General features: G+C 36.3%; 2 protein-coding genes across 2 annotated transcripts in view; one reads left to right on the forward strand and one right to left on the reverse strand.

Moving 5' to 3' along the window:
- Positions 1-26,573, reverse strand: part of LOC126369807 (uncharacterized) — a 192,400-nt gene that overhangs the window by 102,180 nt on the left and 63,647 nt on the right. The window lies entirely within an intron of this gene.
- Positions 7,450-12,090, forward strand: LOC126369703 (uncharacterized). Its single transcript, XM_050014271.1, has 3 exons — positions 7,450-7,624; positions 8,479-9,048; positions 9,728-12,090. The coding sequence occupies exons 2-3, from the start codon at positions 8,479-8,481 to the stop codon at positions 9,941-9,943; spliced, it is 786 nt and encodes a 261-aa protein (XP_049870228.1). The 5' UTR covers positions 7,450-7,624; the 3' UTR covers positions 9,944-12,090.

Below are 26,573 nucleotides of genomic sequence, written 5' to 3' on the forward strand. Positions count from 1 at the left end.
TGAATTTTATACGAAGTCGATGGATAATATCATTTTTATTTCAATTGTATTTGTTTTATGAAAAGAAGGTTTCTAAGTTCGAAGGTTCTAAGCTCGTAGAGACCTCCCACCCTAGCGTCTTTCGAGAGTCGTTGTCGTGCCAGCGTCTGCGCGACGTCTACGCGACGTGGACGCCGCGGCGTTGCGACGCCAGTGCTGGCCGGCTGCCGAACGCCGAGCGTGCGCGGCGCTGGCGTCGTGTCGCCGTGCCGCGTCGCCGCGGCGCCAGTTCAACATTTTTTTGCGAACAAGTATAGTGCACAACGCAATCCACCATATTCACTAATCCACTATAGACCCTTATGTCTGACTATTATGCACAGACGCCTGCACGACTACGACGCTCGAAAGACGCTAGTGTGGGGGGTCTCGTAGTCGACGACGACTCCTCTGTCTCTCCAATATCTGAATATTTTTTAGGCGACGTGTCTTATATAAGTGACATTGATAAAAATTATATAGAATTGATATGTCACCTCATGTCAATTCCATATATTTTTATCACTATCACAGTTATTTGTCATTAATAGTTTGCCTAAGGCCTGTCTGTTCTATCTGAGCAAAGCTCCCCCTTTATTCACCCACTTCTTAATTCTGCACGAACTCCGGCCAATCTGTTCGATAAGCGTTGAGATCAGCACACCATCTTTTACGACATTTGCATCTGTCCTGTTACATGATAATATATGGATTAGAAATTTATATCAATGGATCAACCTTTTTTTATTTTAAAGTCGTAAGACCGAATGTCCTTTTAAAATCAAACCCCATTGTTTAGGTAACTATTGTCTCTGGAAATCTCGGCCGCAACAGGTTAAATGAAATCCATTATGCGGTCAAAAGCAAATAACATACATACATACATAAACTCATGCCTATTTCTCACCGGGGTAAGCAGAGACTATAGAATTCCATTTGCTTCGACCCTGACACACTTCTCTTGCTTTTTTTTAAGCAAATAAACACGTGTGATAAATTAAAACACCCGTTAACCCACCAACGACATCAAAAAAAAATTATAGTTATATTCCTGTTGTTGTGTTGTGTGGATTAGCCGGAGATCGCGCAAAGTCGAGAGGAGTGGAAAATCAATGGGAAGCCTTTGCCCAGCAGTGGGATCGTATAGGCTAAATAAGATAAGATAAGATATTCCTGTTTAAATTAAAGAGGGTGGTCGACATTTCGAAAGAGACAGAAGAAAGAAAAAAAAACTATATGGCTTCGGCGGAGAACCTTTATCGTGTGACGTAAGCTGTTTTATTAGGGTTCTATAAGTTTACGATGGAACCCTATTAAACCCGGTTTATATTCGACTGTCTGAAATGGCGGAAAACTTGATCTATACAATTAGATTTGACAGTTACAAGTTAAGAGCTGAAAGTTTTAAGTATTTCTTGCTTAAGTTATTGAAAAAGGTTAAGTTTAATCTACTTTGAACCGGCGCGTGTGTATGAAATCATTGATTAATGTGGAGGAAGCAAGAGAAATGCGTCAGGATCGAAGTAAATGGAAGTCCATAGTCAGCTTAACCCACCGGTGAGAAATAGGCTTGAGTTTATGTATGTATAAATTTATGTCCAGTTGCTAATAGTATGTTCTACTTTTATATTCAATTAGATCCAGGCTTGGTTCCAATTTTAAAGTTTCATAATGCGATACTAAACGAACGTCCCTTTGAAAGGCATGCAAAGGCCGAAGTTGGTATGAATATGCTACTTATTTCACTTTGTGGCGCAAAATGAGGAGCAAAGTGGTGAAAAGTAGAATACAAGGGAATACACTTGGGGTGCTAACACGAGGAGGAGAAAATGAAAAGGACAATATTGAGGTGCTGTTCGAAGTTTAGCGAGAAGCGACTAGCGATAAAGTAAATAATGTCCGAGACAAAACTAGACAGCAAGCCGCGTCAAAAGTGAATTTACTTATAAGTTTAAAATAGGATTGAGCAGTGAAAAATAAAATCAGACATCGAAAATCAGCACCGTTTGGGTAATCGATAAACAAACAGCATCACGCATTTAACCCCGAAGAGCTCGCAGAGGTGGATAGTATGATTATGTACACACGCACTCCTCGCCAGACGTGATTAAGTCGCATGTATTAAGGAGGAGCAGAAAACCATGGCCCTAAATTAAGGAATATTGTACTCGTACCACTGCTATGTAATTAAAAGAACAAAGAATAGCGTTTGGTAAACGTTTGGTTTGGTTTAGATAGATTTATAACTCTCGTGGGCTACCAAATTCTGCTCGTTTTTTTTCGTTACGCATTAAAATCCTTGCACGTTTTCTTTTTTTGTACAGAACCATCAAAATGTAACAAGTTTCAAGACTGATACTTTGCTAAATATGATCTATCAATTTTCGCCATCACTTAGTTGTATGAAACGGGTCTAAACACATATCTACATAGATGAGATTCCCGTTAAGGCATGCAGAGACCATGGAATTCCTATACAGTGGCTTGCAGTGGCAGTGGCTACTATCATCAAAATCTTCATGTATTATGGTCGCTAGTTTAGAGTACAAAAAGGTTGTAAAATCGTTTAGAAGGAAAACGCAACATTAGGTCACGAAACTAGAGTTTATGGTTTTAATATTATGGCCCACTTTCAATCGTTTATATCCTGGACCACAGCTGCGGGTACTAAAAGCAGGGATATTGACATAAACACTACTAAATGTTTTGGATGACGAATGTTTCAAATGCGTTTTGGATATACGCTCCATTTATTTGGTTTCAGGCGCTAACTGTGAAATACAGTACAAATGCATTTGAAATCACCATCATAATTCGCTTTGCATATTAAAGTCGAAACAAAGAGGATTTTGGGACATACCGCATACTTTAAATGCGTTTTAGGATTGGTTCATGTCTAAATTCATAAAACATACATCTCACGACTATACGCTATATCCCAATTATATCCCAAGCTCACGACTATATCCCCATTTGGGGTAGAGACGAGATGAATTAAGTACCCACACCTCACCGAGCTTTCTGTTAGACCAACGTCTAACAGAAAGATAGGTGTTGTACGGTTTCGCCGTCTATAATAATGGTCGAGGCAACTGTTAGTAAAAACAGCACGAAAGATAAATTCAGTTTAAAATAAAAATATATTAAATGCTACTATTTTAGCAAGATAAGATTAAAAATATGATGAAAAAACTAGATATCTAGGTAATACGAATGAAAACTGGATGTTTTTCCAATTTAGGCATCGTTTGAAAAGGCTTTGAAATCCTAATTCACATTTAAATCTACCAACCAATACCAGGATTACCAGGAATATCTAAAAAAATATTCTGTTTTTTTGTGTGACTTATTGCAGATTTACTTCGGAAACTGCATAGGGAAAAACCATTCTGACAGTCAGAAAGTCGACTATGTTACGTGTGCGCTGTCGCGTATTCTAAATGTTGTTTTGCCTTGTCTTATTTTAAATACACAAAAAGTATTCTAATGCACGGTATCATTAAAAGAATGCGCGACCAAAAATACGGTTTTTTTTTATTATTGAATACAACGAAAAATTAACAACAACGAACAATTAAAATAACACCGCTAAACCCCTCACGGGTTTGTCTCGGCGCTATAATCCGCTTACATAAAAAAGTAATTCAATTTTTTTCAAAATACCACGCTGCGCTGGCCAGTGCATCTACGTGAGTCTTTAGTCAGAGCTTGGTCAGTTGTACAGCAGAGTGCATCTCATGCAGATATGGATGATTTAGATCTTCTCCGAGTGCCATCTCCATCCTGGAGGTTGGCGATTATTTTTCCCTATATTGTTCTGTCTTCACTCATGCGAATTACTTGATATGTGCTGGCCACCAAGTTCTACTTCTACCTCTTCTTCTTGACGACTTGGACGAACATATGAATGATATTTCAGGCAGTTAGGTAGGCACCAATAATAGGTAAGTAATGAAAAAAAATGCAACAAAAACCACAATCAAAAGTGTTTCATCTTAACCACAAAGAGAATAATAATAGATAATAATTATTATTGCAAAACAAGTTAATTTCCCGTTACGGATGACATAAGCTATTGAGGTACAATGAACTAGGTATTTACTTTAATGATGTCAGTAGCAATGACAAGGCGGTTGGCGAAACCTTTTATAACTACTTATTTATTACATAAATTAGTAATTAAATGAAAAAAAAAAATGCCCTCAAAAATCCAAGCTCAAGGTCTGCCAAAGATCAATAGAACTCAGGCGTCGAACAGATCAATTAGGTCCAAAATAATTATACATAACATAACATAGGATCACGCTTCTATCCCCGAAGGGGTAGGCAGAGTTGTTTAGTATATGTATATACCCACCCTGCACCAGTTATATTTCAGTCCCACGTAATAGGGAGCGAGCCTATTGCCATTAACGGGGCAGAAATCCTTAAAACCACGTAATATTAAATATTAAAAAGAATATTTATTCGACATACTTATTGTTTTCACATATTAAAACTAAATAATACAATTATGAATGTATGACGAAACGGTTCCACAGCCAGACTATAATGCTGATTTTCAGTTGGAACCGGTAAGGTAATCAGGTATCACATTAAACAAAAAATGGACACAAAGTCTAAGCACATTTTGAAATGTCTAATTAAATATATATTTCAAATGAACAACACACACTTCAAAGATGAAGTAATTTTTTTCACGATTACTTAATTCATTAGCGGTTGACCGTGAACTGTCACGGTACATAATGACTGTGAAGAATCAGTACAAAAAATTAAATATTGTGATTAATATAGTAATCGAGCTCTTTTGTTTTTTTTTTATTGTTGTGTCTTGCATGGCGATGGTTACTGGTATGAAACGGAATACTGTCAAATGTACAATTCAGGACATGATGTCAGGTTACTGGTCCATCAATTAGTCAATTACTCTACTACAGCTGAGACCAGCGGAGGATTCTTTATCAGATACTTCAGACCGGCGATTTTTGACATCAAATGAAGCGGCCCACCAAGTTAAATATTTTTTGTAAAGGCGGTATGTCGATCTCTAATAGTTTGGTTGGGGTCTTATTTTCTCACCAGGGTCACCAGGTACTCCAGATCTTCGATTATTCTAGTTTTTATAGTTTTTTTCTTTATGTGGCCGCAAATACGGCAGTGTTTGGTTCGCGCTCGACTTGGCGGAGGCTCTGCCGTGCCCCCCGATTTTGAAAGAAAGAAAGAAAAGAAAGAAAGAAACATTTATTATTTAGGACACCACAGACACGGATTACATATATATACATTAATTATTATAATGACATCAAATCAGAAGTCAACGCACACACGAAATATTTTCTATATAGAAACATGGAAAACGAACACAGAAACTGAAATGAAATTGTCACGTTGCGCTGTGAATCAGTGAATTCAACCAAATAGGTATTATTTATAAATCAATTTCTTAACAGCTGTGAACTTATCAAATAAGTACCTCCTAAATACCACTTTAATGAATTGGAACATTATATTTCTATGAATAAGCATTGATGACATAAATAGGTAGGTACCTGTTAACGTTTTCCCTTACGCGCGGGGCAAAGTGAGGAAGTGTGACGTATTGTGGGTATTGCCCACACTTACACATGACTAATTACTTCCTCAGATAAAATAAAAAACAATCGTAACACTTCCGAGAACTAAAATCGTAAAATGAACTCAACAGTGGTCGCATTAACCATCAAAACGTGTTTGGATTAGGTACTATTAGAGATAGCATCAAAATACATTGTACTTCCTATTATTCATAACTTTTGTAGGTTTGTTGACACAAATGTGTGACTAATCTGTTATGTAATATTATATACTCGTATCGTCTACTTATTTGTCTGCCTGCTTATAGATACATATTTCACTGACCAGCTATATTTATGCAGCTTTTTTATATAAAAAAAACCTAATAATATACCTGGCAGCGTGGAGTATGCTCCATACGCATTCCGTTGTTTAAGGGGAGGCCTGTGCCCAGCTGCAGGACGTATATCGTGGCTGATTTTGAAAACTAACTTATCTGCAATATTTTTCTAAAATATTTTGTGTCTTATTGACAATAGCAAAAGGTGCAAATCAGATTCGCAAAAAATGACAGATACGCCAGTTAGCGACATCAGCGACGATATAATCGAAGACGCTATTCAAATATTCTAAGACTTTTCTTGTTGCACCATCCCGCATCCAAGTCTAGTAAATATTTGTTTCCTGGTAATTGCCTGGAAGATATTGCTCTAGAGCAAGAAGGCCGTCCAAGTTGTATTGTATTCATGTGTTATGTCTGTTTGTTAAAAATTAAGTTCTGTGCAATAAAATGTATCAGATTTGATTTGAAGTCGAAATGTAAACCATTAAAATGAGATATCTCCCTCCTAATGTATTATGTAATATCATTGCTACTGCCCGCTTGTCTCTTTATTATTTTTTACCCGAGACCTGTTCTTGGTAGAATACAAAAACATACAGAATAATAAATACGTTGACAAACGATTCGTTAACCATAACGACTTCCTATGTTTTTTGGTGTCCGTAAAATTTTTCGGCCCCCATTTTGTTCGGTTTGGCCTCGGTATGACCCTTCGAAAGAATGATGTATTGGATTTTTTTGCACGCCACAGCTTGCGGCCGTTGACTGCAACTGTTCCGACTAGGTAAGGAATCGTGTACATGACATACTGTATGCGAACGGTAGAGTAACGAAATATCGATAAATATTTGCAGTACCAATACAACTGTTACCACAAAAACTTATTTGTTTCCCTAAAAAAACAAGGTTTCTTAACCTCTTGTGGTCGAGATTTCCAGACACAATAGTTAAACACTGGAGTTTGAATTTAATAAGGACATTCAGTCTTAATGAACAGTGTAATAAGTACGTATAGATATTTAAAGCTAAAAATACGACAATGAAAAAAAAGTAAAAAAAAATATATTAATTTGTTATTTTATTCTCCTGAACACGTTACGTTACTATACATAATACATAAACTGCCTATATACGTCCCACTGCTCCCCTCAATCAACCGGAGGAGGTATGGAGCATACTCCACCACGCTGGATACGTTACTATATAAAATCATTTTATTTTGGCTTACAAAAATAATTAAAAGGATGAAAAAAAATATAATTTCAATCGTCCAGATCGACATATCATGATTAATTTGCACGATACCTTATACACGAATGATAACCGAAGATGCAGGACATATAATATTATTTATTCATCGTATTTAGTTATCGTAACACATCATCAGCATTAGAGATAAATGATGTTTACAATATGACGTCATTGGACCCAGGTTCTTACTAAGTCAAAAACTCCACGCAAAGTTGAGGACACACCTTTATGTAAAAATATATAGGTATTGCGCGGGTGCGCGGGCGCATTCAATGCCACGGTCGCGCGCGCATCGAGTCAGTCTACCGCGACACATTGCGAGCGACACACGCCTGTCTACTGCCATTATTGATAACGATAACGACTATCGGTTACCTGTGAAACAAGTTTGTGCTTAATTACTGTGACGTCACCATCGAACAATCTTTTCCCACCCTACTCCAAAATTAGAACAAGGTACGTTGTCTTGGGCCCAATTGTGTCAAGTGAATTAATTTTAGATGCTCGTAACACCATACCGATCTCGATCCGAAATGTTTTTGTTTGTGTTGATGTGATCCGTCGAACTTTGCGAATGTCAAGAAACTTTCTACCTGCTCCTAACATCTAGGTTATCTTACCGCTCAAGAATCCGTGATGGTTTCCACTTGTATCGATTACGTTCAAAAAACTTTCAAATACACATCAGAGCGTCAACGCTTGCCATCAATGGCAATTAGTTAATTAATACCAAGAAAGGCAATGATGATATGACGGTGAATATAAGAAATTATATTCAGCTTTAAGAATAAGCATTAAAGGAAAGCAGAATATAATCTAGTAGAGAAACAAGTTAATAATTTGCAAGCGACAACTGCATTTAAACAACTATAAGTAACATAAATTATCTTTCCAACGACGTCAAGAAAACAAGTCGTAACAGAGGTCTTTGCTTCCGCGTGTTGTCTTAATAATATCAATTACAGCAAAATAATAAGTTGTCTAATGATATCTGCAAAAAGTACGTGACTATTTACAGTGCCAGTCTTTTTATTAGTAAAATTAAGATATATCTACTTTTAATAGACACAATGATCCGGAAACCGGTTGTAAATGTGAACGCAAATTAAGTAACAATTGTGTTAGATAATGAACAAAAAACTAGATACATTAGTGATCAACAAGCATCAAGAAGAAATCCTGTTTGATATAAGGAAAACAAAATGATTCGTGATAAAGTTCAAACAAAAATACAATGATTTGACATTACAAATATGTAAATAAGAACTATTACTAGGTAAAGATTTTTATAGAATGTTTTGTTGTTACAGATGAATACGCATTTATTAGTATTAGGCGTTCTGCTCTGCCTGATGGCAGTTGACGCTCGCCACTTCGGTGAACAAGCAGACCAAGTCAGCACAGATGATGATCAAGCTCACGTTGTCAAAGCAAGAGAAAGCGGAGATCGGCACAGAAGGAAAAGATACCACATAAACTATGGCTATGACTACCAACCACCTGCGAATCCCTTCTACCCTCCCTACCGAAGGGAATCCTATGACAGAAATCCAGATCTTCTACCTGAAATATATAGGTTACTAGATGAGATTTCTGCTTACGTTAGGCGGCCGCAACCTCCTCCACCACAGCCAATCTACATTCCTTACGCCGTGCCATACCCCATCTGTAATTGTCCTGCAGCAACGCCTACCGCCAAGCCAAATATTACTAACAGGTTCCCTGAAATGGACGACAGTAACCAGAACTGGGGTCTGGTTGATGAAGGAACTCAAGAAGAGGAGGGCGATGGCTCAAGGCCTCTATCGTTCACGCCGATAACGCCTAAACGACCTTTGAAGAGACCGCAAGTCAACTTGGAACACGGCACCCAACATGGAGTAAGTGGTCAAATATAGTCGTACCTTTATAAACATATGTACTTAATGTATAAAATGCTATAGAGCAAATTCTGATTTACCTTAAAGATATCAAGAATTGTTAATAAAGACAAGTATTTATAAGTAGAGGTAAATTTTCACTAATTAAATTAGTATTAAAATGTGTAGTCTTGGAAACTTGTACGAAGGAATTTAATACTTGACTTTAGAAGTGTTTTTTATTATTTTTCCTAGCATATGCTAACTTAAACACCTTTGCCATTGACAAAGTTGGCATCAAAGCTAATAGAAAACATAAAAATCCATGATTGGCATGTTAAATACTGTGGTGTTTGTCATTGAGTTCGCCGGTTTTGCTTGCCCAGTGTAAATTGTGCCTCCGGTATTTTCAAGTATTATTAAATGAAGACGACGACTGGTTGTCCTTATGAATAGTTGTTCTGAATAATGTTATACTCGACGAGTTCCTTTCCATGTTGGTTTTCGTTTCGTTTAATAGGGAGATTCAGACCACAATTTAAGCTTTCATATATTTATATTAAACCAAAATTGCCTACTTCCTATAAACATTATTATATTATTATGATAGATTATACAGATACTTCCATTCATAGAAACTTGTTTGTACTTATTATGCGTGATTAGAATGATTGTAACCTTTATATTTTTCTTTCCAAAGCGTGAAGCAGCGGCGTCCCCATCAATCCAGGCTAGAGTACCAGTCATGTGCGATGTCTTTTCCCTGTCCTGTTGTGGCAATGGAAGCCCAGCTCAACAACGTGAATGCCTCATCAGCAACGGTTGTCCAGAAACCTATGACAACGGACGAGGATGCAGCCAAGAAAGACTACTCAAGATCATCGACGCTTACAGCAAGGCTTATGCTCCTGTATAAAAAGTGAGCGTGATTACAACCGGGGTGACAATCTTCAGTATTTCCTCTGCTTTACTACATTGGTTGAATATTTATAGTTATTTAGACTTAAAGAAAAAGTTCTGGTTATTGCAAAAAATGAGTGTACGTGCATGAAAATAAATACAAACTAGTAAGGAAGGATTTTTTGCGTAGGTACGTCTTGGAAATTTATATTTTTTGGCATCTAACGTTAAATATTTTTTTAAATGGCATACATAAATCATAGGCTGTTAGACGCAAAAATTACGAACCTTAGCTTTTTGTATTCGTTCGTTTTTACTCATTTGATGAGCTTGATATTTTTCTTTTGAACTGAGTTTATTTATTATACTGTAAATTTTCTTGTTTTTATCATTACAGGAACTTGGCTTTAAAGTACAACTACGTATCTTGCCGTGCTGTTTTGTAAAATATTTAAACAGAAAGCTGTGTTCTTTTATTAGACGAATACTTTCGCAAGTAGATGAAGTTATTTCAGTTATTTAGATTTTCTGTTTATAGTGGTTCTGTTTATTATCCCATGAGCTCTTGAACATCAGAAGTCAAGTGGGAGCCTAATATATACAGTTTGTGTTCTGCAAGAATCTTGCAGGAAAAAATAAACTTTTCAAATAGAACAAGGTTGCAATTAGTTCTGGTTAGCAAGTAGAATTCCATTGACGCGTGTATTAAATACTTGATATAATTCTTGTATTTGTAATAAATACTTCCTAAGCAATCAAAGTAGGTACATTCATAATTAATAGTTACATTACAAGATAGGTTTCTTACACAGTAAGAATTATCGATCTATTTTTTTAAATGCGTCCAATATTTTTTAGTCTTTGTAAAATGCTAACATTGACTATGTATTCTATTTTCCTGTTGAAGAAATATTTAAAAAGTATCACGGGGATATATTACACACGTCATTCTTACGCATGGTTCTTTAGAAACAATAATATTTAGGGCGGAAAATACGCAAATGGTTTGCGCTATTAGCATATTAGGAAATATTTATAAACATGAATATTTTGCTATATATGGCTTTTACATGGTAGCAGATGCTTATATACTTCCTGAGGGTACTGTTATATTATTGGTTGTTTCCATATCGACATCATTTAAGCCGGTTAGACAAGAACAGAGGTCACTCTGGCTGATTGACAACACAACAGCCACGATTGAAGCCTAACTGAAGCTTGATGGGATTTATATCGACTTAGACTGCTTTGGATGGGATTATGGAACTGATATATGGCGGACTGCATGTGCAGCTAACGGGATGAATGCCAAGGAATAAATTTAGCTATATTACAGTTTTTGAAAAGGACATATATGTCGTAATATACTTTTCTTGTTAACAATAAACTGTAGATTCCCGCCTGTAGATAAAAAGTACATAATATATATACATACGTAATAAAGCAAGAGTTTTACTATTGTATTAAATAAACTTGAATAGCTATGTACCTAGGTATAGTAGCCAATAAACTGTGAAAGGTTGTTTGAACAGGATTATAAGAACGGTTTATTAGACAAGCCTGCTTGCCTTTTGCTTTTCTTGTCCAAACAAAACATACGAAATACTACTTTTCTCCTGCCTCTAGAGAAGAATAGTGTTTTGTTAGTGTCAGATTTTTTCGATGTCGGTTCTTTTATTGAAATGTATACGATTTCGAATCAAGTGCCATGTTGGGATAGCATTTGAAAATAGATCTACGTAAGTAATGTTGGAATTATCTATTTTTATTTAGCTTCGAAGTATAATTTTACTATACATTGTGATTGCATGTTCTATCTCTGAATATTTCTAGAGAGGAAGCCGTTTAAAAATATATTGTTTTTATATTCAATAGTCTATCTGATCGATATCATTATAACAATGTACTGTCGACAAAAAATGTGCTTAATACATTAAAGTCTTTGTTTTTTCTGGTTTTGTTGATAGTATCATGCTAAACTTTGTATTACAATTTATCGTATCGCTTTAATGCGGGTTATTTGTTATATAAGACAGCATTTAAGTACATTTAACCTACCTTGAAGGTATTGAAACGGCAGAAGTTAGTGTATTGTTCCTAGTCTATAGCATTAATATGAATTAATAAGATTAAAACTAATAAAAAATATCAGTTGTGTTGTGAGTTTGTTTTTAATTTTTTATGTTTCACGCATAGAAGGAAGGAAAATTAAGAACGCTGCCGTGTCGTACTTCCGGATAATCGAATGTGCATCACGTCCTTGTCTGTAGTGATGTAGTCTGAATTTGCTATTTGACATTTTGCGCATATAAAAGTAAGCACGGATTGTCGACAATATGACAAATAGCAATACTGCTCTTTTAGATACATTGATTTGATGTGGCCCTTTTAGACCTCATGATTACGACTAGGGGGTCGACGACAACTTAGTAACCTGTATGCAGACACCTATATTATTATATTATTTGTAGTTTTCAGAATGTATAATTAATATAATTATCCCTATCTATATATGCTTGAGGAAAATAAAAGAGACAGAGAACAACAAAAGAATTACGTCTTCTTCAATAATAGTTATAGTCATTTATTGATAATAATAATTACACGTCACAGATATGATGAAATCATCTTTATGATCCCTAGTTTGGTTAGGATATTACAGGCTGATCACCTGATTGTCCTGAGTAATCGTTACGTAAGCACGTCAGGGGCCGTTGGCCGCTCAATAATAACCCTGACAGCAGGATTGATGAGGTTGGTAATCCACCTTACAACCCACACGATAGAAGAAGAAAGAACATCTACAATAAGTCATTTAAAAAAAAAATCAGAACGCTTCTAGGTATTTCTGGATATTCCTACATCTGAGGGTTACAAGTGTGAGTTTACGTACTAATAAAAGCTTGCAATTTGTAATAAGTCCTTATTTACAGGGTATTAGTGACATCGTAACTGAGGGGAATGATTCTGCTCATGATCCTGAGTTAATATTAAGTGGAATTTTTATCGCAAAATTAATGTATATTTTTATGTTTTTTTTTTGACATCAACTCAGAATAATAAGCTGAATCATCCCTGATATCGTTACGATGTCACTTCCACCACGTACAAGTACGTACAGGTAGCCATACAAGTGCGTTTGGGTGTTAGTGATACCGTAACGAATGCTAAGGAGGTTGATTCAGACCATGATTCTGAGTTAATATCAAGTGAAATTTCCTGTCGGAAAATTAATGGATTTTTGGCTGTTTTTTTTTAATTATTTTCAGTTTCATATTAACTCAAGAATCATGGTCTGGATCATCTCTGAAAGTTTTCGTTACGATGTCAGTAACACCCTGCATTGTGTGCTCGGGCACGATGCGTCGGGTGTAGGTATAAACAGTATGGCGACATCGTGGCCCGCCCACCCGATGTACAATTACACTGCCTGATCGCGACGCATCGGTCCGATGGATCGCGTAATGTAAAAAGGACTTTACTTGTACCAATGTCATAATGATAGCAAACTAATAATAAATTCTTGGGAAACCCTGCGTCGTCCTACATAGATAATGTTTGAAGGTAATTGGACAAATGTGTCATAAAACGATTAAGTAGTTAATCGCTAATTAGCTAACGACATTTCAAAGTATACGATGTGAAAAAGTATAAAACAAGACTTTTCAGAATATAAAAGGGAACATAACATAGCACACGCTAGTATCCCCGAAGGATTACTAGTATACATAGTGTTAGTGACAACGTAACGAATACTGAGGGGGATGATTCAGACCATGATTCTGAGTTAATATCAAGTGGAATTTTCCGTCGCAAAAGTATGGTAAGTATCAAAGTATGGTATAGTAGTAGGTAAGTATCATTTACAATCGACGCAAATTTTAGCAAGTTTTTCAGCTCATACTTTTACAAACTTTAATATACTCGGCATGTGCACAAAAAATTGGATAAAATTGACTGTTCTTTATTTAAAACTGAGCAAGTAATAAAATGGATGTTCGAAATGATGGCGGGTAAAACATTTAAAGATTTTTTTTTTTTTTTTTTTTTTTTTTGACGTGACTTATTGTAGATTTGCCGCAGATGGCATTAACTACTTGGCCGGACAAATGGGGAGCGCTGATGGCTCTCACCCGGTACAACGTTTTTAAGACGACAGGCCTGAGGGTGCCCAGTTGGGCGCGAACCTCGGCTCAGGGCGTCGTCTGAGAGGAAAAATATTTGAAAGAATTAAACATTTAAAGAAAAACGTTGGAAATGATCCAAAAGACCCAATGTCATTTGGTTCAAATGGTTCAAGTACACGTTCTGAATATGTCTCGTCAGATGCGTACGTTACGTCATTCTGAGTCACAAGTTGTAAACATCGACTATGCAACCAAGTAGACCCTTTTTACTTCTCGCATAGAATTCATTCAAGTAATTACTTACCCATCACTAAATTAAGAGCCACGCTCTTGTCGGTGTAGCATTTTCCATGCTATTTTTAGGGAAAAATAAAGCAGTGGTTTCCCTCTTGCCTTCTGCCCCGCAGTACTCTGTCTGACGCGAGTGGGATGGCGCCCAGAGTAGTCTATTTTAAAGCCGTGCTAGGATCTACTGTGAGTGAAAGAAGCGGGTACCTACTGTATTGGCTCACTCAAGATCCTAAACACGTCACAAAGTCACGGAAGGGGTAAAAATTGTTGTTTTCGGGCTCCATCTCATATCAGATCTTTCAGTCAGAGGCGTTCACAGAACCCTTTCTTCTGTTATCAGGAGTCTAGATGTTGTATCATTGATAGTTGTAGATTAGACCATGATTCACTACTATAAGTACTACTTGTTTACGTACAATTAGGTGTCCTAGGTTTAAAGTCTAGCGTAATCTTGAAGCTTTTAGTGCTCGTAGAAATACCTAAACTACTAAGACATAGATAGTCAGCTAAGACATAATACAAAACAACCTAGTTATATATCTGAAAATACAGCATAGCTGTGCTTATGAAAATATTGATGAATGTGGAGGAAGCAAGAGGAGAATGTCAGGATCGAAGAAATTGGAATACTTCTCCTTACTCCACATATCCTTACAGCCTTTCTCCAGTGAGAAATAGGCGTGAGTTTATGTACATATATATGTATGATATAGCACAGTCTAAGCTGTACCCAGAAGTGGGGCAAACAAATACAGGCACATCATCGTCCCCCTAGCATTATCCCGTTTTTCACGTGGGCCGCTTACCTAACCTGAAGATTTGACAGGACCGCCTGTCTGACCTGCCAACCCGTGAAGGGAAAATCAGCCCAATACAGATTAGGTCACATACCTTCGAAAATGCATTTCTCGGGAATGTGGGTTTCCTCACGATATTTTCCTTCACCGCTGAGCGCGTGATAATCATGACACAAACATGAATTCGAACATGAAGGCGAAGGTTGTTCGTAGAGCTGGCAGAAGAATACCTAGAAGGACATACGTACATTCACCAAATTGGAGATGTCCTTAGAAAAGGTTTAGTAAGATCTACTCCAAACCGGCGTGCGTGTATGAAACAATTGATGATTGTGGAGGAAGCAAGAAAAGTGTGTTAAGATCGAAGCAAATGGAATTTGTAACAAATGTAATTATATATCACGTCCTGTTGCTGAAGAAGGGGGCTTGTCTTTTGAATCTGGGGGTTAAAAAGGCCACATTGAAGCAATTCTCCTTAAAAAGCTATATTGCTATTGGACATACTTTTATAAGTACGCCCAAATGTCAAATTGCAATGTTGCTTTTTTAGATGAATTGCTTCAATATGGCCTTTTTAACTCTCCTGTTAACTACACACATAGTTGTATGTACGTATATGTATAGGAACTGCTGCGGTCAATGGTAACGGTAGTTTCTCGCGACCTGTTTTAAAGACCTACTGATGAGTAGATACCTTATACAACACAAGTACTTACTTAGGTTTCTTTATACTTCACGACTGCATTATACCTATTTTACATTTGTGTTCTTTGACTGGTAATGAATCTCACTTACAACGTACAATGTGAGTGGGTATAGAAATTGTATCTCGCCTACTTATGAGCCATGTAAGGGGCCTTTAGCTGCTCAATAATAACCCTGACACCAGGGTTGCTGAGGTTGGTAATCCACCTCACAACCCACACGATAGAAGAAGATTACCATTATAAATATCTACGTGGAATTCCCTACCCCAACGGGAAATAAGCGATATCTTACGTATGTATGTAAATACAAGATCTAGCAAGTTGGTTTTGTTCTTCATTGTTTCATTGCTAAAATAGGACACCTTTATTTTAGATTTGCCTCAGGCAGCATTCACAATCTGACCGGACAAATGGGGAGCGCTGAAGGCTCATCCTAATTACGCATCATACTCGCTGTGAACTGGGGGAGGGGGGGTTGCGAAGTTGTCGAAAAATTACACTGCAATCACGGTTGAAAAATGAATTGAAAAGTCAAAAGTGACCTGACAATCGCATAATATATATACCCCGATACCGACCCCGCCGGCGTGGTCGACGATTTCCCTCATTCAGCGCTTATCGCTATCGACCCACTAGGGTCGATTAATTCTTTCAAATATTTTTCCTCTCAGACGACGCCCTGAGCCGAGGTTCGCGTCCAACTGTGCACCCTCAGGCCTGTTGTCTTAAACGTTGTACCGGGTGAGAGCCTTCAGCGCTCCCCATTTGTCCGGTCAAGTAGTTAATGCCATCTGCGGCAAATCTACAATAAGCCACGTCAAAAAAAAAGCATAATATATATTTTTATCACAGTGATGAAATGACCACCATGAACAGCGATACGGCCCACCGCCTATCACGTTGGTCTAACAGAAAGGTCGGTGAGGTGTGAGTACTAATCTTGCGATGGATATACCTCTAAGCCAATTGGGAATTGTGACATAGTTGTGAAGTTATACAAATATCCTTTATTGCGCCAAAAAGAAAAAAAATATTTACTTAAATCAATTTCTTAAGCGGTTATGTTATGGTCACTTTTTCGTCATCGCTGGCAACTTGGCTATGGCCCCAGGACATAACAAGGTGGAAAGTCAATTGTTCCAATGTATGCCATTCGGATTATCTCTAAGCTTATAGGTAGGTAAGTAGCAGGTTAGTGACTATAGGAAGGAGAGTCATCCGAAGTTCAAGTTCCATGTAATTATTAACACAATCTGATGAGGTAATCAGACCTAGCGAGCCCAAACTGGCCTTGTCTTACATAGCGTACACTGTACGTACACTCCTATGGATATCAATTGATTGCTCCACGACAAATTAATACGGCAGAGCATCGGAATTATAATCATTACTTAACCTAAATAGTTTTATGTGTATGTGACTTATAAATACTATTTTCAAAATGAACATAACATAGCATCACATCATATCCCCGAAGAGCTAGGCAGAGGTGTACAGTGAACCCGTTCCTCGCCAGCTATGTTCAAGTCCCGTGTACTTTACAAGTGACGAGCTTAATGCCATTAACAAGGGCACAAATCCTGGAAACCACGTGATAGTTGTTTGTAAATGTTTGTTTCCTTTCGGTGGTTGCCTGGAAGAAATTGCTCTAGAGCAATTAGGCCACCCAAATTGTACTGTATTCATGTGTTATGTCTGATTGTTGAAATTTAGTTTAGTGCAATAAAGTATATTTGATTTTATATCAATTATCTACGAACCAAACAAGAAGTCAAACTAATAAAATTGAATTTAGTGGTGGCGATGCTGGTAGGTATTGTAAAATAATAGACTTTTAACTCTGGACTGCGTTCAATTATGTTTAAGTACAATGACTGTACATCTCTATTCAAATGTCATTAATCAAACAAAAAAATCTTCAAGAATTGATCATGAACAAATTGTTCCGTTCATGCTCAAGTGACTGACAAAATGTGTTTAATTTAGATTAATTTTGCGAGTAGTCCTTGAATATGTAGGTAGGTATATTTCGAAGATGACATCAGTCTTCTAGTATTCTCATTGACCATTCAAGTGCAAGTCAATGTTATCTATTAGACCTTGTTACAGGCGTTTTAATAGGTCCAACTATTTAATTGGTATGATTTGTATTAAAATTTTATTGCAAGTATATCAATGATATTTACGAGCTTGTAAATGGAGTGTGATGTATAAGTGTGGTAATACATTTGATAATTTATGTGATTTGATATTGTATCTGAGTATGTAAACTTAATCAAATCAAATCAAATCAAATATACTTTATTGCACAGAACTAGAATTTCAACAATCAGACATAACACATGAATACAGTACAATTTGGGCGGCCTTATTGCTCTAGAGCAATTTCTTCCAGGCAACCAACAAAAGGAAACAAACATTTACAACTTGGATGCGGGATGGTGCAACAAAAAATAAATAAATAAATACCTAAAAGTAAAACTAAAGTTATACTTTACACTTACACTTTAATTATACTTTACACTTGTAATAAATGCGGTGAAGTAGTTTCCTGACTTATTAATTATCCTCGACTATAAAGGTGAAGATGGGCAGGACACTTGGCAAACCGCGAAGACAACAGATGGACTAAGGCTGTTACTGAATGGTGGCCAAGGGATGGTATGCGATATCGAGGCAGACCACCAGTCTGGTGGTCGGATGATATTGTGAGGTACGCCGGAAAACAATGGATGAGACTTGCACAGGACCGGAAAGGAATGGAAGGATGGCGTCAAAAGAGAGGAGGCCTATACCCAGCAGTGGGTGGACACATGCTGAGTATATAAGTAAGATAAAGATGGAAACAGTGAAGTTATGCTCCACGACGTAAATGTTTCTGATAAACCTTTTAAGTCTAGTGGAAGGCGCACGAGATAGTTTCAATGAAATAAATGACTTTAACAATATATTATATACGAATTAATTTCTTTACATGTACCATAAGCTCACAAATATATTCCCTATTGGGCTAGAAGTACATTCATCGCAAGATAAACTAAGACCACTCTTCACCGAGATGTCTGTTAAACTAACGTGATAAGTGAGCCATATCGCCGCCTTTGGGTGTGTGATATCTCCTTTACCTTTTTGCTTCGTATTCCTCAAAATTATATCCAGATCTTATTTTACTGGTCACTAACAATTTAAGGAAACAAACGTTTATAAGGACACCACAGTAACAAATATAAAACAAAACACGGAATAACAAATAATACGTAATTTCCACAAGTAGCTTTTGTAACATTACGTACAGCGTCATCTAGTGAGATCTATAGGTACTAAGTTCATTGAAAGAACTCGAACTGTTGTTCTGCTTAACATTGTCTCCCATGATCAATATTCCGAAGGCCCGTTTACACAATTTAGTAAAGCACATTATCATAAATATTCATGGCTAAAATTTTCTATGCTAGGTTACAGAATAGATGGTGTAGATAGCGGGTTTTGTTTTAAATTCAATGTGAAACGAGGCATAACAGGCCATTTTTTTACGTACACAATCTAGTATGTAACTGGAGCTAACCGGTTTTACAAAATATTGAATAGATAGGCATTGTTTTCAAACCTTGTACATAGTATCAATGCATACATTTCTATTTTTGCGAGTTTATTTTATTTTTTATCTTTCATTCACGATCAAAGTTTTACCGCAAGGACTAGCCAAAATTCAAATACGGAAGATGAGGAGATAATCGTCTAGCAATGAGATTTTGTAGGCTATATTATCAAATTGTAGTTGTTATTAACAAATCTGTAAATGGTAGTGAAAAGGAAGTCTATCCACTGTACATCCTCGCGAGACCTACTGATTAAATTTATCTAAGTGCAGTTTACGTATTAGTTGGACGTGTTTGGTCTAGTAGCCTGGGACCAACCGTTTTAACGTGACTTCCGAAGCACGGAATCGTCTTACTTTTTCGGACAGTCCACCATACGAGTACGACACGATATGAGTTTATTGTTATTATTTTTTTTATTCTGGGAACTTACAGCTTCATTTACAATAATTATTACACTTTACATTTTTATCTAACATCCATTAACAAGATTCCACAGATAAAATTTATGTATACAGGATTCGCGTAATCTGCCAATTATCAAATTAACTTCAGTAATCGTGTTCAATGATAAATTAAATTAATAAGTTTAATGACAGCATTATCCCTGAACGAGACTTATTACAAGCCATTCTCTTGTCTATTGTTAAATATCTGATGTTTTGTCAATTTGACTTGATGATTGGACAATAACACAGAGCACTGAACTAAGTTGGTATTGGTTGCTTTTAGAGGCGCCTATGAAAAAAAAACTTTAGGAACATCGCCTAAATCACTAGCCATTTTGACTTTTGTCCCGCTTATCAAGTTTCCTACTGTTTTAGCACTGTATTGACGGAAAGAATTGTTGTACTTTATTAAAACAGCTATCATAACATGCCCCTGGTTTAGGCGAGAATTGCCTCACAACATGCGTCGCCGAGAGTCATAAAACGACAATCGGTGTCTTATCTCGCAACCTTGTCATGTAGTTTGATGTTGATGATACATTTTGTCCTCTAATGAATACTGAACACGAAGCGTTATAGAAATAGTGTGTCAAGAAGCTTTGCAGGAAGTTAAAATAGGTACGCATTAATTGTCATATTTTGTACAACACAAGCAATAGCCGAATGACATGGTTTAAGAAATCGCGAAGTCGGAATTCAAGGTAGTTATAAATAACGAAAGACATCTCTAGTAGTGTATGAGAGTAATCTCGCTCCGTGCTCTGTGGATAATCATAATTACTAGTTTTTTATAATAATAATGTCGTGTATTTATAGTAATTGTACGCTAAATTAACTCAGGTATGATTTTAATTATACACATCGATACACTGTTATTTATTTAAACCGTTTGTTTTTTGTCTCACAATCTTTGCACACTTCTTGTGTTTTATCCAATCCAACCGTCTATCTCTTTGAATTTACGTAAAAAGACCATTATTGTACAGAATGTTTCATAAAATAAGGTAAAAAGAAATATCGTAAAAGTAATTGGGATGTTTGCATGTAAATATCTATGGTTTACTGAGGTCGATATAATTTTATCCTTCTTTTGGTTTCCTTTTCTTTCTTGCCTAATAAAAGGTTTAGTATTTACCAAACACTTTTCTTACTTCTTATATCTTAGTCTTTAGAGGAGTGTGCATAGGACCAGGAACCATCTTTAATAAGCTAACTCCGCTTTCTCGCATTTTTAGGAAACAAGCATAAGCCCATGACTATATCCCAATTGGGGTGGGCAGAGGTACATCCATCGCAAGATGAACAAAGTCCCCACAGTTCTGTTGGAGGCGAAGGTCGCTCCGATAAATAAAACTTCTAGATGTTAAAAAAAAAACTGTATTGAGCAAAATTTAATCCAATTATTATACAATTTGGCTGACCTTTGATTGGCTGTCAATTACTTAAACCCACGTTCATCCCCAGTTTATTTTTATTTGTAAGGTGGTAGCAGTTTTTCTAGAAAATGCTTAAAAATACTCATTTAATTGACTACTTATATAATTATAGATTCTAAATAGATGATAGCCTTCAGTTATTACCCAATTTTAGTAATTAAGGTATCAATATTGAAGCCAATTTTAAACTTGTGTTACAAGTAAATAATGAATTTAAATGAAATGACTTCCGTTAAGTTTGTTTTGATTTTAATCATTAGAGTTGTGTAATGAGTTATAAATGTTTAAAGATATTAAATACAATAGTAAGCTTAAGAAAACAACAATACGGAACTGAAATCGATGCCGGACCACATGCACCGACTACCATTAAAACAATGATCAAAGATAAAATTGCAGTTAGTATTTTCAACATAGCATGATAAGAGTGTATCTCTCATCTCTTTCGCGCTTAGCGATCAATCGATTTTAAAAGGCGGTATTAAAGCATTGATGTACCTATATGGGATATAGAAGCTATATGACTACATTCTCTATAAGACTATATATTATAGATCGCTTTACGACTACTTCTCGATATGACCACATCGCGTTTGGTCTTAAGTCGCATTTGGAATAAATTACATTTGGACTCAATCGCCATAAGACCAGATATCGTAACGACAAAGTATCGAGATGTAGTCATTTAGCTTCTAACCCATGTATATATGTTACTAAAGTAAAATATACCATAGGCCCGGGAGTGTACAATAGACTGCCTGCCCATATCACACAAGCAAAGAATTGTACTATATTTAAACATAAACTTAAAAAAATGGCTTATTGAATAGGCATTCTATAGTTTTCACGACAAAGGCAAAGGTACATCCATCGCAAGATGAACTAACACCCACACCTCACCGAACTTTCTGTTAGACCAAGGTGAGCCTTATCGCCGTTTATAATGGTAGAGCCAATTGTGATACTGAAAACTGTACTTAAGATAAATTAACAGCTCATATGTGATTGGTATAAGGGGTAACTTTAAGATAAAATGGGTATCCAATCGAATACAGATTGTTACTAAATGGGTTGTATGGATCTCGTAGATAACTGATCCGGAAACGATTGTCAGTAATCTACGCCTATCGATCATAGAATTAGCAGAAAAAAAGGCTACGCACAAAGATATGTGTATAAATTGCAATAACGATTATTTCTAGAGTTAGTTATCATCATCACCAGCCCATTAAAGTCCCCACTGCTGGGGCACGGGCCTTCCCTATGGATGGATAGGGAGATCAGGCCTTAAACCACGACGCGGGCCCAGTGCGGATTGATGGTTATTAACGACTGCTAATGCAGCCGGGACCAACGGCTGAACGTGCCTTTCGAAGCACGGAGGAGCTCGCAATGAAAACTTTTTTTTTGTGGTCACCCATCCTATGACCGGCTTTTGCGAAAGTTGCTTAACTTCAACAATCGCAGACCGAGCGCGTTTACCGCTGCGCCACCGAGCTCCTCATTTAATAAGGAAAAATAAAAGATCCTTATCCTCTGACCTACGACTAAATAGGTACCTAATTACAAAATAAGTAAGAAAAATAAGCTAAGAATGTGTACATTTTGTAATAAACGCTAATTACAAATTGAACGAAAAAAAAAAACTTAAAATGTGTAAATTTTTAAAGTTGAAGATGCTATTATGAGACGGATATTGAAGATGAGAATGGATTTGCATATGTTAATGTAGATAATATAATGATTAAACTACAGCCTTCCGTGCAATAAAATGGTTTCTTCGATCGAGGTGAATGGACTGTTCATGGAACATAGTTTGTTAATAATATAGTTTGATTATGACTTGGTCAGTAACTGTTGCAATTTTAACATTTTTACAGGCACGTTAAGCCGTTGGTTCCCCGGTTACTACTTATACTGATGTAAGTATGTAGTTGTTACATGAGCCAAGCCAGGGCCCTTTGGCGGTTCAGTAATAAACTTGACACCAGTGTTGATGAGGTTGGTATTCCACCTCACAACCCACACGATAAGAAGAAGATTTTTACATGAGTACATCTTCGGTATCCAATGGTATTATCATATATAAATAAAACTTCATTATTTGTATCCATCCAACTCTTAATGGCATACCTATTCTGGAAAAACTGACGATCATACTTCCGCGTAGTATAACTGATGAACAGATTAATAGACTTGACATAGTGACCAAAATAAGGTCATAAAATGGGATAGATACTTTACGATCATAGGCGCCTTCAACCTCATTGGCGTCAGCTAGAATAGACGCCTAGTCTTAGAATTATATTCATAAATGACCCACAAGATTTTCGCATATTTCTGCAACTTTAGTATTATATATTTATAAGACAATGTAAGGCCGTTTTAGTATAAAGAAATAGAGCTTATCCAGATTTTCTCAAAGCTGAAATATTATAGGCGCTAAATATATCGATGAGGCAATCTGTGAAGCACCTGGGAATAGATATACACATTAAGATAAACTTTACCAAGGCTGAGAACGCGAAGCATAAAACAGATGCTCGTGGTGTTGCTGTAACCATTAAGTAACGTTTTTAACGAGTTAAGTGGGCACGATTTCGTGTAATTAGGGAACTAGATCATTTGTTCTAGACTATGGTTGTTTGTTTAACACGTATCTATTGTTGTTTTATCTCTGTTCCACCTAGGCTACAGTAAAACTTAAAATTGCACTTAAAATTACATTCTCTTAATTGTAATATCTTTTATTCTTATTATATTTACGCTCATTTCACTCATGTATATTATAGAAAGTGTGTATTGTTTTATAGAGATTGTAACAAGCACCTCATTTAACTGGCTAACCTCTAGCATTTTCTATTTAGTGTAAAAGTAAGGCCCTCGGAGGCCCTGTTTCTCTATGGTGTGTATCTATCTACATAACGTCACCATATAGTGAAAACATATAAGCACCTGTTTGAAAAATCACATTCTTATGCGTTTTCTTTAACAAAACGCGGACCTCTTTCAATTATTTTTTACTGCGAGCAAAAATTTAGACAACATTTTTTTATGTGGATTAACCTGGAATAACTCTAGCTAGTATTGCTAGGTTTCACATCACATCCGGTGACTTTTCAAAAAGGCGCTTTTGTATTTTTTACTATAAAAGAAGAAGGCTTTTTATCATCTCCATCTTCAGGTTATCATCTTCATCATAACCTGAAGATTTGACAGGTTCGGTTTTTAAAAGCAGCGACTGCCTGTCTAACCTTCCAACCTGCGAAAGGAAAACCAGCCTAATGCAGGTTAGGTCACATACCTCCGAAAATGCATTTCTCGGGAATGTGGGTTTCCTCAGGATGTTTTCCTTTACTGCTGAGCACTTGATAATCATTTATGATCCAAACAAATTCAAAAACAAATTCGACAATCATTGGTGTAGGCCTGTGCTGGATTACGACCTCACTTAGTCACTTTTCTTATACTTATTTTTGAATTTTGTTTTTAACACATTCCTCGGTTTTAGCCGGAATTTGAACATTTACAAGCCTCCCTTTATTTTAAAACTGAAACGAATTGCATCGAAATTGAAAATGTAGGTACGTGAAGGTATTCGTATACTTATTATAACAACAAATATCGAGCCGAAATACATCAGAACATTCATCTAAGCCTCTGTAAAAACTATCTAAAGCAATTACTGTTAACCACGTGATGGAAAAACCTACCATACAATGAGACAGTTATGTGAGTACATTTTGTAAACGGTACTTGGTTTTCTATTGTATGTATCATTAGACCCGTGAACTAAAAAAATAATAGTGAAGTACTTTCTCACTAATGAGTAGGTCGCCTCGTCAACTGGAGAAGTTTTTTCTCTTTTTTCCTACACGGTATTTTGTAAAGACACTGTTTCTCAGGACCAATGGGTTATTTATTTATATTAACACCTTCACTGTGTATGAACAACATATGATGCAATAAATTTGAAACTCATTCGTGCATGCCCCATATGTGGGGCACATTTTTTTCTCGCCATAGTGTGTCTATATACATACATAAATTCCAATGTGTAATTTGAAAAATAACATTACACGTGAGGCGGTGTGCAAAGTAGCATGGAAAATGCTGCACCTACAAGAGCGTGACTCTTAAATTGATGATGAATGAACGTGTTAAGTGCAGTTTTCACTAATATAGTTGGCTCGTTGGCTCTCTACCTGTCACGTTGGTCTAACAGAGCTCGATGAGGCGTGGGTACTTAGTTCATCTTGTGACGGATGTACTTCTGACTACCTCAATTGGGATATAGAGAGCTTATGTTATGTTATTTTGTAGGTCATAAGGTCATCCTCTCATAAAGCGACTTCACTAACCCTAATGTCAGAGTCATTACTGAGCCATCATGGGCCTCTGACATGGCTTATGTAAAGATTACATAGCTAGTTATAGCCGGGACTACAATACTCAATCACAAAACCGAAATTTATAAGTAATATGCGGAAATGTGTGCTATTAGTGGGGCGTAAGTAGTATATATAATAAAGACTGTTGAATGCTCCCATTTTATCCATGGTCTTATTTTAATACTCTTGTTATGTCTTACATTTTTATGACGAGGCGAGCGCCAAGTAAAAGTGTTTTTACAGTGAAAAATGTATTTAATTTACTCATTTACGTTTCACTATTGTTATACAATCATTATAAAACGATATTACAACACAGTAAGGAGTGGTATTAATATTTTGTTTAAGGGTTCCATCGACATTATTCATGATATTCGGAATTTCATGCATAAGATTCTTTTTTTTAATCATTTCATTTTGAAATAACAAAAGGTAATTTTCCACGATTTTTTAAATATCGAATGAATTTGTACAAAACACAGGGGCTTTTAAATTTCGTGTTCTATGGCATTTCAAGGGCAGGTTAGATACCAGGTCGGTTTTATTAGTAGTACACTGCAATAATATTTATAAAATTTACATATTTAAATTCACGCCTCAAATCCCGGTCGGAGGAAATTCTCCAGAAATTGTGATTTGGTTTCCATTATCTTCTGCCTCGAAGATTTTTATTTCTGTCAGAAGAAAGACACAATAAACTGCATTGATAGCAGATAGTCTTCCTTTTTATATGTAAGTTCTCCAAATTCTGAACTCTGTGTCATGCAAGAAACAAAATTTAGACTATTTGGTTTTTTTAGGTGTCTTATTGTATTTAGTTGGTATTAACAATGCAAACCGAGGTAAAAC

The sequence above is a fragment of the Pectinophora gossypiella genome, chromosome 9 (assembly GCF_024362695.1).
Source record: "Pectinophora gossypiella chromosome 9, ilPecGoss1.1, whole genome shotgun sequence".
Taxonomy (NCBI): Eukaryota; Metazoa; Arthropoda; class Insecta; order Lepidoptera; family Gelechiidae; genus Pectinophora; species Pectinophora gossypiella.

Bases quoted from the DNA above. Each gene is read 5' to 3' on its own strand.
- LOC126369703 (XM_050014271.1), top strand. From the start codon at position 8,479: ATGAATACGCATTTATTAGTATTAGGCGTTCTGCTCTGCCTGATGGCA. The intron at 9,049-9,727 runs GTAAGTGGTCAA...TTCTTTCCAAAG, and splicing joins AACACGGCACCCAACATGGA to CGTGAAGCAGCGGCGTCCCC.